This window comes from Rissa tridactyla, chromosome 1, assembly GCF_028500815.1.
Source record: "Rissa tridactyla isolate bRisTri1 chromosome 1, bRisTri1.patW.cur.20221130, whole genome shotgun sequence".
In the NCBI taxonomy this organism is placed as follows: Eukaryota; Metazoa; Chordata; class Aves; order Charadriiformes; family Laridae; genus Rissa; species Rissa tridactyla.
In genome coordinates this window covers 180,542,795-180,554,509 of record NC_071466.1, presented here as the reverse complement: position 1 = coordinate 180,554,509, position 11,715 = coordinate 180,542,795, and the positions used below count along the sequence as shown (strand labels likewise).

Sequence of the window (11,715 nt, the reverse complement as noted above, 5' to 3'; positions counted from 1 at the left end):
GATGGCATTGGGTGGGAGGGAGAGAAAATTCTTTGATAACATCAGAGTGGGAGCCCTGGTCTGGTCTCAGTGCCCAGCCAAAGAGTACCGATTATAGGGAACATCAGGCTTCGTCCTGAGAGCTCTGTATTGAAGCATTCTTGATTGCTCTGTGAAACAATAAATGTACAGTTGGAGGTAGCCAGTTTAATCAAAGTAATTTTTTTAGAAACTCCAGGCTTTAACATCTAAAGGCTGTGCTTAAAAAGTGAAATGCCCCCTATATTTAGAACTTGTGCCAGATTTGTAAAATCAACACATCATAACCCAGGTAATACCTAAAAACCAGTATTTTTCTCCTTGAAAACTTAGGCAGACTTCAAGGGAGCAGTGTCCTGGTTTTTAAAGGGAAGATGCATGACAAAATGATGCTGAGGAAGTGATGGACATGAAGCGTAAGGCAAAACACATGAAAGAATTTTCTTCATTTCTAAGTAATTGCGACATAAGAAGCTGTTCCCACTGAGGAAGTGAACATCCAGTTCCCCACAGGAATTGGAACTATGTAAGCAGTTACCAATTCTAGAAAAGAATCCTGTCTGCTGAAATCTTGAACAAACTTTTACATATCTTCAGGATAACTGCTTTGTGTACTAGCGCTTAAGAAGTTCACGCTTGAACTACTTGTACAGAAACAGAATGCTTCTCATAAAGCTTTGAATGAAAACATGCATAATTCATAGCTTGAGAACTAATGCAGTAATTTTCCAAATTCAGTGTTAATACACGTCTTACTGCTTGTAAAGTTAGCTTATGCTTACAGTGCACACAAAGGTTGTGACTGCTTTATTTCCACCCTGATCTGAAATTGCTGTATGTAAGTATTCAAATGTCTTGAGCTTTCTATGGAAAAAGTAATGTTTATGTCTTGAAATATAGAAATATTATTTAATGGAACTGCATTCTTCCTATTAGGACTCCTTCCTGTCAGTATAAATTTATTTCTTATACCTTACCTTGTTACTAATGCCCTCCTTCATCCTCAAATTATTCTGTGAAATGAATGTCTACTTGTTGAATTTTCAAGAATATTTTGAGACTTTGCAAGATGTTTTCAGATGTCCAAACAAACGCACTGTAAGCTCAGACTACTTCTGCTCTTCTGCATAAGAGAACGTAACTTGTGGAAAAGTATTGTAGAGTTAGATGTTATTTCATAATGTGTACTGATATTGCAATGCTAGAAATGGGAGGTGGGAGGAGAATCCTGCTGGAATTGGGATTAAACTGTGCATTTTTCTCCTTTTCTGGTGTAACTAGAGTTGCTGTTTCTTTGTGGGTAAACAGTAAAGATAAAGACTTTCTTCTTTTAAAATGCTAAGCAAACTATGGATGAATCAAACTTGATAGATTTACTTTTTTTCCAAAGTTTTCCAATCTTTGCCAGTTTTGGGAATAACTTTGAGGGAGAAATTTTGCCATGCTACTGTACTAATTTTAGACTTCGGTTTAGACATCTCAACAATAGAAAGTTATTTCTAGATGTGAATGGTCAAAAATAGTAGTCTATATACAGCTGTCTGCAACACTTACTTTTTGAATTGTAATATGAAGATGTAGCCAAGCATCAGCATAGACAAAAACCTTTTTGTCCAATGTTATACTGCTGTCCCAACAGCATTAGGCGATACTTCAATTTATAGCTTTTATTTTGCCTATTTATAAGGAATAGAATAAAAGCAAAAAAAAGTTGCTCAAATGCGTAACAAAATGCAGTTGTATGTAGTAAGGTACCATTAGAGAAGCAGAGCTCTTAATCAAATTAGGTTCTTATTTCTGAGTCTCAAGCACCTTATACTTTTCGTCGAAACATTTATGAACAGCTTGAAGATTCTTAAAACCTAATTTTAACTTCTCTGTTCTAGAAAGTGAAACTCTGGAATGATACTTACATCTGTCAGAAACTTTACATTCATAGTCTGGAACTATAAGCAAAGTTGTCTTGTAGTCTTGATTTTGTTCCCAGTGTTTCAATATCTGAGCTTCAAACAACAGATAAATGTGGATTTTACTTTTTTTTTCTTTTCTTTTGTTTTTCTTTTCTAAATACCCTCCAAACCCATTTATTTTCAGAATTTTTGAATCATCAAGCAGAGGGTGGCTTCCTGTTCACAATGAGATGCTCTTTAGGGAGAGATTTGCGAATGGAGAAAGGAATGTCTTCGTAATTCCACTGTACTCACTTCAGCCTCAAGAAATATTAGTACTGCTGAACCACAAGCTCTACAGCTTCATTGTTTCAAGAAAGTTCACTGCCACCAGGATTTTTATTTATTTTTCTTTGAGGTTGTGGCTGCGTGAACTACTTCATTTGAAAGTCACTGTAATTTGTAATTAATTCATGTAATTTCTTTTGGCTACCTTCAACTTGTGGGGAGGGGCCATGTCTGCGATCTTGGATACAGAGCGAAACTATAGTAGAAGTTACAGTTCCTTCTTTGTTGAGTATATTTTACCTTTTCATATTCTGTGCCATTTTTACCTTGTACTTCTAAATCTAGCAGGGAGGAGTTGGTAACTTCACTCCTGTACTAAGTACAAAAATCTACATGTGAAATCCCAGCTCTCATAAACTGGGTTTACTGCTTGTAATGTGCCCACTACAACAAAGACCCCGGGCACTACTGTCATGATTTTCACACGCAAATAAAATGACAGTTACAAATTTGTCTCTTTCTTTTTTTCCTTTTCAACAAAAAAGGGGGTTTAACTGAGCTTCCTCAATAGGAGTAAGCATGGGAATCAATTTGTTTAGGGTGAGACCCCCAGCAAACATTAATTTGACAGTCAACGCAGGTATTTTAATACTAAGCAAGCACATAAACACTTTTGCTTTAAAAGAAAAAGTTTCTTTACATTTAAATAAAAAAAAAAAATTATGTCCAGCAATGTGTTTCAACTAAGAAAAGATGGGCTAAAACATGAGCTTTCTTCCTTTTCTTACAAAAAGGCAAGGTATAACGTAGGTTCTACGTGGGGTTTTTTGTACTGAATGCAGTCGTGCTGCTGTCGCACATTGCACAATAACTTTGTTGGGCTCTTGCTTTTGACAGTTCTGAATTAAGACTACAGTTTTCTATATGCAGGTGTTACGTATGCAGCTTAGCAATGCATTAGGGCAATTTATTTGATCTGTAAACTGTCTATATTAAAACATGTTTTTCTAAAGGGTAATTGGAGTTTTGAGTTAGTTTACTTGTTTAATTTTAATCTAGTGTATCCTGAACTTTCATCTAGTACAACCTGTAAGCCCTACTAACTTCACAGAAAGCTAGGAGGGAGCAGAGGAATCTTAGGCATTGGCAATAAACTTGCCGTGTTTCTGCGTTAGTTGTGCTAGCTGCAGAATTGTCTTTGCTTCTCCTGCCTGTTAAGTGTGGAGCGTTGCTATCCCTCGTGAGATTCTGACAACGTGGCTGCAGTTGCAATCAGTGTTGATGCAAATATGTGAAACTTAGGATGGATTTACAATTTTTAACTATAAATCTAAATTCAGAGTCCTTTATATCATGCTAAAAGAAAATTATATGTAAGAATAGCCTGAAAAAATTGCATTCCCTTCTCGTTCTTGGAAGTTTAAGGTACTTGCATGAGACTCCCAGTTTTTGTTTTCTCTTTTTTCTTCTCCTCTTTCCCTTTTGTTGGATAAATATGAAGTAGGATGCTAGTCAAAAAATACTGCCTGAAAACACACCCTAGGGGTTTAGCCGTGTTTCTCCCCGTTGCCCCCTTACTGGAGCCAACTTGAAGCCCTCTAAGGTGCTCCCCCAGCCTATGTTTAAAGAATTTGTACATACCAAAACAAGTTCTCTCAAGGGCCTCAAATTTTTTTTCTTTTATAGGTTTGTTGTTGTGGGGTTTTTTTTTGTTTTTTAATTAAAAAAAAAAAGCAGTATGTTGTCTTCTTAATTTCTCTTCAGCTTTATTTCTTATTTCTTTTTATTTTCCTTTTTTTAAAGTTTTTTTTATTTCTTCTCATCTGTCATTGCTTTGAATAAACTTGAGGTAGCATGCAAACAAAGAGTTTCCTCTATCATTACATCTCTCATTTGTTTACACTTTTCTGCCCCGAGAAAGGGCTAGCCTGAGAGTGCGAGCTGTTGCGGAAGAACTGAACCAGATGTTAATTTGTGCATTACTCTGAATTTCCCACCGCGCTACAGAGACAGTAATGCTACACTGTTTTGTGAGGATGTGTTGAGAGGGGTAAATTATATTAAATATGTAGTACTGAATTCTGACACAATAGTTTATCATTCTTTTAGTCTTCTGCTGTAATGAAGTTTGCCTTCACTTGTGCTTTCATGATAGTCTACATGATAGATTTTATTTCTTTTTAAATCCAAAACTACATTTCATGAGTTGACTAATCTACTCTCTTAAGGGTCTTCTGCTTGCTTGTGTTCTGCCTGATGAAGACACCCGATCTTCATCAGGCTCCTCGGCTTTCCTCCTCTTGTGAAGCCGTCTGAGGTTCGGCTCTCCAGCAGCTTCAGTGGGACACCAAGGCTGGGTGCTGCATTTTATCAGCCTCTTAGGCAGGCTGTGGGACTTCAGACGATGCCTTGCAGTTCGGCTGCCTTTTGCAGCCACTATCACCTGTATCCCTCTGTATGAGGAACTGAAATGCCTTAATTTGCCCAGAGTACCCCCTTGTAGCTGTTGCCCCAAATACACAGGAGTACTTGGCAAGTGTTTTGCAGAACTTGCTGGTCTACGCTAAAAATGCAGTTCGTACCATTTTCCTTGTACTAGAGCACAAGTAAATGTACTGTCAGTAGCACAGTCATTTGGTAGTAACAGTATTTTCCCCTAGTTAAAAAGCATGCAAAATCCATTTTGGGGAGGAAGAGGAGCCATAGTTTTTTAGCTTTTTTAGTTTGACCAGGGAGATAGGGGCCCAGTGACCCCGCAGGGTGGGTCCTGCCAGAGAGGTGGTGGAGTCTCCAACTCTGGAGACATTCAAAACGCGCCTGGATGCGTTCCTGTGCAACCTGCTCTAGGTGACCCTGCTCTGGCCGGGGGGGTTGGACTAGATGATCTCCAGAGGTCCCTTCCAACACTATGATTCTATGATTCTGCCTCACCTCCTGGTGCCAGCAGTCCGACTTACACTGGGAGAAATGGGAAAGGAAGAGAAATGGGCACAAATTTGCAAACTGCTGGGAACAGCCTCATCTTGATAAAGCAAAGGGCGGGAGGCATGCTGCTCAGAAAACATAGAATCATAGAATCGCCTAGGTTGGAAGGGACCTTTCAGATCATCTAGTCCAACCATCAACCTAACTCTGACAAAAGCCATCACTAAACTGTAAGTGCTATCTCTACCCATCCTTTAAAAACCTCCAGGGATGGGGACTCAACCACTTCCATTCTGAGCATCAGATTAGCTCTTCTCTGTGGAATGAGATAACCTGAACAGCATTTGGTAGATTTAAACTACTATTTTTTTTTTAGGCTTTGCAGCATAACGCGGGGTCCCTCGGCCTGGACAGAGGGGTACGGCTCAGGCCGTTCCCCCCTCACCGCCACGGCGGCCTGGCTCTGCCTCGGCGGGGCGCCGGGTGGCCCGGCCCTGCTTTTGCCTTCCCGGACGCCTGACGGGGCTCGGCTGCCCTCAGCCCAGCCCGCCCGCTCCCCGGTCCCCGTCCCTCGGCAGCGCTGGGTACCCGGGGCCCGTCCCGGCAGCCGGCGCCGGCTCGCCCGGGCGCGGCGCGGCGCAGGCGCAGTGCGGTGGGCCGGCCTGGGCCAGGCGGAAGCCGGCTGTTCTCCTTCCGGGCGGTGGGCCGGCGTTGGTGGAGGCGGGAACGGCTGAGGCTGGGCTGCGGCGGGCCAGAGGCCGCCATGGAGAGGTGGGAAGCGTGGGGTGGCCGGTGCCGGCGGGGCGTCCCGGGGGGATGGCGGGTCCCCGTGGGTGTGGGGGGACGGGATGGGTCTCCCCTGTGGCGGAGGAGCGGGGAGCGGTGCGGGCCGGAAAACGCAGTGAGACTGGAACAGTCTCTGAGGGGTATCGAAGGCTTTTATGTTACCGGGAGCTTTAGATCTGCTTGATTTTTTTTCTGGAATGTAATTGTCAATTAAACTGAAGTTGTTAATTACAGAGGAAGCATGGAGCCGGGCCTTTGCAGGGTGCTGTGCAGACAGGCCTGCTTAGGCAGGCACCGCTGTGGCCTTCACGGCGCACCTGTAGCTTCTCCTTTGCGTTTTAGTAATTGTTAACCATTTTTTCCCCGCTTCTGCAAGACACGGGAGCTTTCTCCACCTGTGGAGATTTTGTGTATCTGAAAGAAAAAAATAGTCAAATAGTGAAATCATGTAATTCTTTCAACGGAATTTTTCCATTCAAAACTGAATATCATGCTTTTGAATCTCTTACTAGCCTTTTTGTTTTGGTGCGGGGTTTTTGTTTGGTTTTGGTTTTTATAAGAAAATGTCTTGTGGTGTAAGAGGAACAAAATGTGGGTTTTCAGACAAGCTGAGCAATACTAGATGTTCTGTAGGGGAAACTGGACAACAGTACTAGAATTAGAAGGGACTTAGGCTTTGTTTAACTTTCCCAGTTGCGGAGTTACTTGAAGCAACAAAAAAATTTTGTATGTTCTTGGATTCACTTACTTAACTTTGTGTCTCTATGTTACTGTTCTCTAGAAATGGTTTTGGAGACATGTCATCCCCCCACGATGCAGAGATGGCCAGACCTGGACGGAAGCAAAGCTCTCAGAAAAGAGTTTCTAGTATCCTTTTTCTTTAAAGACGTTATCTTCTCTTCAGTCATTGCTTGCTGTGTTCACAGGGTGTGTGTATTTTTACCACTTCTTTGATTTTGAGCATGTTGAGAATGGTTTTCAAACATACTGCAAGTTACTCTTTGTTTTATGCCTGTTTAGAGTGAGGAATGTATGAATACAATGTGAAATTGTTACCTGATTTGTGAGGTATTCTGCAGTCAAAATTTTGCTATTGAACTGTTTCATATTTTTCCCTTCTGTAGTCTGTTTTTTCTGTGTGGTATTTTCACGCATTAAGAAGGAGAAAGGTTCAGAAACAAACCTGTGACTGCAATATCTAAAAACTAGTAGGAAGGAATATTAATGACTGACTGAAAGTGTGACTACAAAATCTGGATGAGTTTCATTAGAAAAATACTGCGTTAAGCAACATGGGTATGTTACTTGGCCTTTACAGAAGAACTTAGGATGCAAAAGATGCAATTCTTTGTCTTCTCACAGAATAGTATCTCTTCTGAATGGAATTTTCTCTCTCCCCTCTTTTTCCCTCCCCCTTGTAGTCTCAAACCATGTCAAAGTGGTTGTAGTGATGGCTCAGAACAGATTACTTAATAGACTTAAGGGAAAGTAAGAGATTGACAAAATGCATGTTTAGTCAATTCTTGACTACATTTAGATCGATTATTTTCGTTGTGAGTTCAGTATCATTTCACGGGTGTTGCATTGTCTGTCTCCTGAATTTGTGCCGTCACATTTGTGTAGCGTGGTGTTTTACAGTTTTTCATGGGCTTAGGAACTCAGGTTGACATCAGCCTAGAGAATTATGTGAGCCACAGCTGATTCCATGTCAGTTTTTGAAAAAATGAAGTTTTCTTCACTCCATTATATCTTAATTCTATGGTTTTGTGCTCTTTTGCATGTATTGTGGTATCAGAGTATTGTGATCATTCGTTGTGTCTGAACTTTCCATCGACAGTAATAGCAAGAGGAGAGCACAGACATAGATTTATATTTCCCTAGAATTTTTTTCCCCCACTTATTTACAATAAGAAAAAAAATACCGTCTAATTTGACAGCTAATATAATGCTATTTCTCTGGCTATGATAGGAAAGGAATCCAGTACATTTGCTTGTCCTTCTGTTTTTTTGCAAGCAGAATAAAAGTAGTGAGATATTGGACCTAATTTCATTGTCCCTAAGAATCATGATGTTCTTGGACACTGACATAACATAGAATACTGAAACTGTTACACACTACTTCTTAGAAAACCATACCTAGAGCACTGAACCTAGTTGCTGACAGTAAGAAGTGAAGCAGAGCAACTTCTGTTAGTCATCAGCATCCTGGAACCAAGAGAGAGAGAGAAATTATTTTTAAATGCATTCAGTCTCAGGTTTTCTTGTTATGGTTTATGTAGCATAAAGCAGCTCCTCGTGAGGCAAAAGTATTCTTTGATCTGAGCAGTTATGAGGAGTCCCAGACCCGTCGTGCTAATGTTTCTGAACTTTTCTTTGCAGTTTCCCTTTTAGGCCTCCAGCTTTTAAGCTTCTGGTGAAACATTTTGTGCCCTAACTCAGGCTTATGAATGGGACTTTCTGCTTTAGTCTGAAAGACAAGAGGTGTAATCTTCATAATATTTGAGCTACAGCAAAATATTTCTTCTTTCCAAGTACTCGCAATCATTTTGAATGGGCCAAAAGCATTTTTAGGAGAGCATTTCTTGACTTGTTTATTAATCAGTTCTTACATCTCTGGATGACACTATTGGAAACATGACACCCAGAAGCCAGCTGATTTCCCGAACTCCTGGTTCATTGCTTCGCCAGCCAGGTAAGATTATTTTCTTTAGTGTTTAGTTAAAGGAATAATACACTTGGACTTCATAACTGATAACAATTCATAAGGAGAAAGACAGGGATGCACTATATTGGGTCCAGCGAAGGGCCAAGAAGTCGATTAGGGGTTTGGAGCATCTGACATTAGAGGGAGAGGCTGAGAAGAGCTGGGATTGTTTAGCCTGGGAGAGAGAAGGCTCAGAGGGATCTTGTCAATGTGTATAAATACCTGGTGGGAGGGAGTAAAAAGATAGCCAGGTTCTTCTTGGTGGTCCTCAGTGAAAAGACAAGAGGCAGTAGACAGAACAGGTTATACAAGGAATTCTGTTTAAAGGTAAGAAAAAACTTTTCCCATAAGGGTGACTGAATGACAGAACTGGTTGCTCAGACGATCTGTGGAGTCTACGTTCTTGGAGATAACCAAAACTGACTGGACAAAGTCCTGAGCAGCCAGACACTGCTTTGGGCAGGGGGGTTGGAGCAGATGGTCTCCAGAGGTTCCTTCCAACTTCAACTACTTGGCGATTTTGTGATTCTGAAGTTAAACACATTTATAAATATGGAAAAAACCACCTAGTAGCGGTCAACGTATACGTTCATATGTTATGTACTTATGCTGTTGCTGACTGCAAATGGATTTTTGCTTTTCAGTTTTTAGAGGGTGTTTGAGCTTCATTTTGTTTATTTGGCACAAGAGTAGGTCCAGTGTCATTTCAGTTTCTCTCAAGTGTCACATTGAAACTGATTCTTGCCTTTCTAGTCAGCAATCTAGTTTGTTGTGTTTCCTGCTTTTTTGCAACCTTTTGGTTTTGCAGTAGCTTTTAATTATTCAAGATTGTCTGTTGTGTAATATCTCTTTGGGTATTTTTCCATCCTTGTTTTTGTGGCAGGCTAATTCTGTTGCTGACCTTTCTACCAGGTGTATTTATTGGTTGCATCAGTAAATGATTTCCCTCTCCACTTGCAGAAGAAGAAATTAGACGGCACACCTCACAGAAAGGCTGTGGAACCACATGTGGTGGCTAGGGTCAGGTTGCTCTGAAACCTCCCAGTCTCAACCCCTGTGTTCTGCATCAGCTGACTCATACTAGGAGTGTGTTGGGGGTTATTCCCAAACTGGCACTGGTGCAAAGATATCAAGTTCCAGAGAGACCGATTCTTCGTGATTTCTCAGGGTTCCTGACAAGTTCTCTGTGGCCCTTGCTTGTTCTCGTTTAGTGTAATATCTAGTGGCTTCTGTTTTGGCAGCCAGCAGCGAAGATAAATGCTGCTAGCGTCAGCCGCCTTCTCAAGCACGAGCTACTTGTGTGTCAGCATTGAGAGCTCTCACAATGAAACTGCAAGTGGTTCTTAGTGTTGACTTGACACTAAACATCCTGTGAAAAGATCTGTAATCCTCTTAGAGCCTCCCTCACTAGTTGTGGCTGAAATAAAGAAACATGCCCATTCCACACATTTCCATGTCATCATCAGGGCTTACCTCCCTTTTCCTTCTCAGTCTCTTCCTGTAGTCTTTATTTTGTCATCATTCAGGCATTTATATAAGGGATTCCTCTTTTTTGTTATCATCTAGCCAGTGGGTTTTCCAGCAAGCTCGGAGAGGGTGGTTGAACTTTCTGCTGCTCCACATCCTTAACCAACATGCTTAACCGACCTGATCTCTTTCTATGATCACGTGTCCCGCCTTCTGGATGCGGGGAAGGCTGTGGACATTGTCTGTCGGGACTTTGGTAAGGCCTTTGACACCATCCCCCACAGCATTCTCCTGGAGAAGCTGGCGAATCATGGCATAGACAAGGGTACTCTTCGCTGGGTTAAAAACTGGCTGGATGGCCGTGCCCAGAGAGTTGTGATGAATGGGGTGAAATCCTCTTGGCGGCCGGTCACCAGTGGTGTCCCTCAGGGCTCAGTTTTGGGGCCAGTTTTGTTTAATACCTTTATCAATGATGTGGATGAGGGGATTGAGTGCACCATCAGTAAGTTTGCAGATGACACCAAGCTAGGTGGGAGTGTTGATCTGCTTGAGGGTAGGAAGGCTCTACAGAGGGACCTGGACAGGCCGGATCAATGCGCCAAGGCCAACTGTATGAGGTTTAATAAAGCCAAGTGCCGGGTCCTGCATTTTGGTCACAACAACCCCAAGCAACGCTACAGGCTTGGGGAAGAGTGGCTGGAAAGCTGCCCAGCAGAAAAGGACCTGGGGGTGCTGGTGGACAGCCAGCTTAACATGGGCCAGCAGTGTGCCCAGGTGGCCAAGAAGGCCAACAGCATTCTGGCTTGTATCAGGAACAGCGTGGCCAGCAGGAGCAGGGAAGTGATGGTGCCTCTGTACTCGGCACTGGTGAGGCCTCGCCTCGAGTGCTGTGTTCAGTTCTGGGCCCCTCTGTACAAGAGGGACATGGAAGTGCTCGATTGTGTCCAGAGGAGAGCTACCAGGCTGGTGAGGGGTCTGGAGACCAGGTCATATGAGGAGAGGCTGAGGGAGCTGGGCATGTTTAGCTTGGAGAAGAGGAGGCTGAGGGGAGACCTCGTTGCCCTCTACAACTACCTGAAAGGAGGTTGGAGAGAGGTGGGTGTTGGCCTCTTCTCCCAGGTGAATAATGACAGGACCAGAGGAAATGGTCTGAAGTTGCGGCAGGGGAGGTTTAGATTAGATATTAGGAAGAATTACTTTACTGAAAGAGTGGTCAGGCACTGGAACAGCCTGCCCAGGGAGGTGGTTGAGTCACCATCCCTAGAGGTATTTAAGAAACATCTAGATTTGGCACTTCAGGGCATGCTCTAGTGGCAGAGATTGTAGGTTGTTTGGTTGGACTCGATGATCTCAAAGGTCCTTTCCAACCATGAAGATTCTATGATCCTCCTTTCAGGACTGCTTGGAGATGGGTGATGTGTTAGTTATTTTAAGAGAGAAGCGTTGTGTGTCATGCTGTGATGGTCAGAGAGCACTTGAAAAACAAGTAGCTCTTTTCCCACTTTTATCTTCAAATTAGAGGATGTGTATACCATCTTGACCATTGTCAGTCTTCAGTTATGATCTTTATTTCATTTAGTATGTTGATCTAACAGCTAGCCACAATTGTGTCACTTTGAAGTTTCTGTTTTATCTTTT

General features: G+C 42.3%; 1 protein-coding gene across 1 annotated transcript in view; it reads left to right on the top strand.

Moving 5' to 3' along the window:
- Window positions 1–5,783: 5,783 nt before the first annotated feature.
- Window positions 5,784–11,715, top strand: part of NUP107 (nucleoporin 107) — a 34,270-nt gene continuing 28,338 nt past the window's right edge. The window contains exons 1-3 of the mRNA XM_054219938.1: window positions 5,784–5,891; window positions 6,688–6,773; window positions 8,509–8,598. Coding sequence (XP_054075913.1) covers window positions 5,884–5,891; window positions 6,688–6,773; window positions 8,509–8,598 — 184 coding nt within the window. The 5' untranslated portion in view covers window positions 5,784–5,883. The remainder of the gene's footprint in view (window positions 5,892–6,687; window positions 6,774–8,508; window positions 8,599–11,715) is intronic.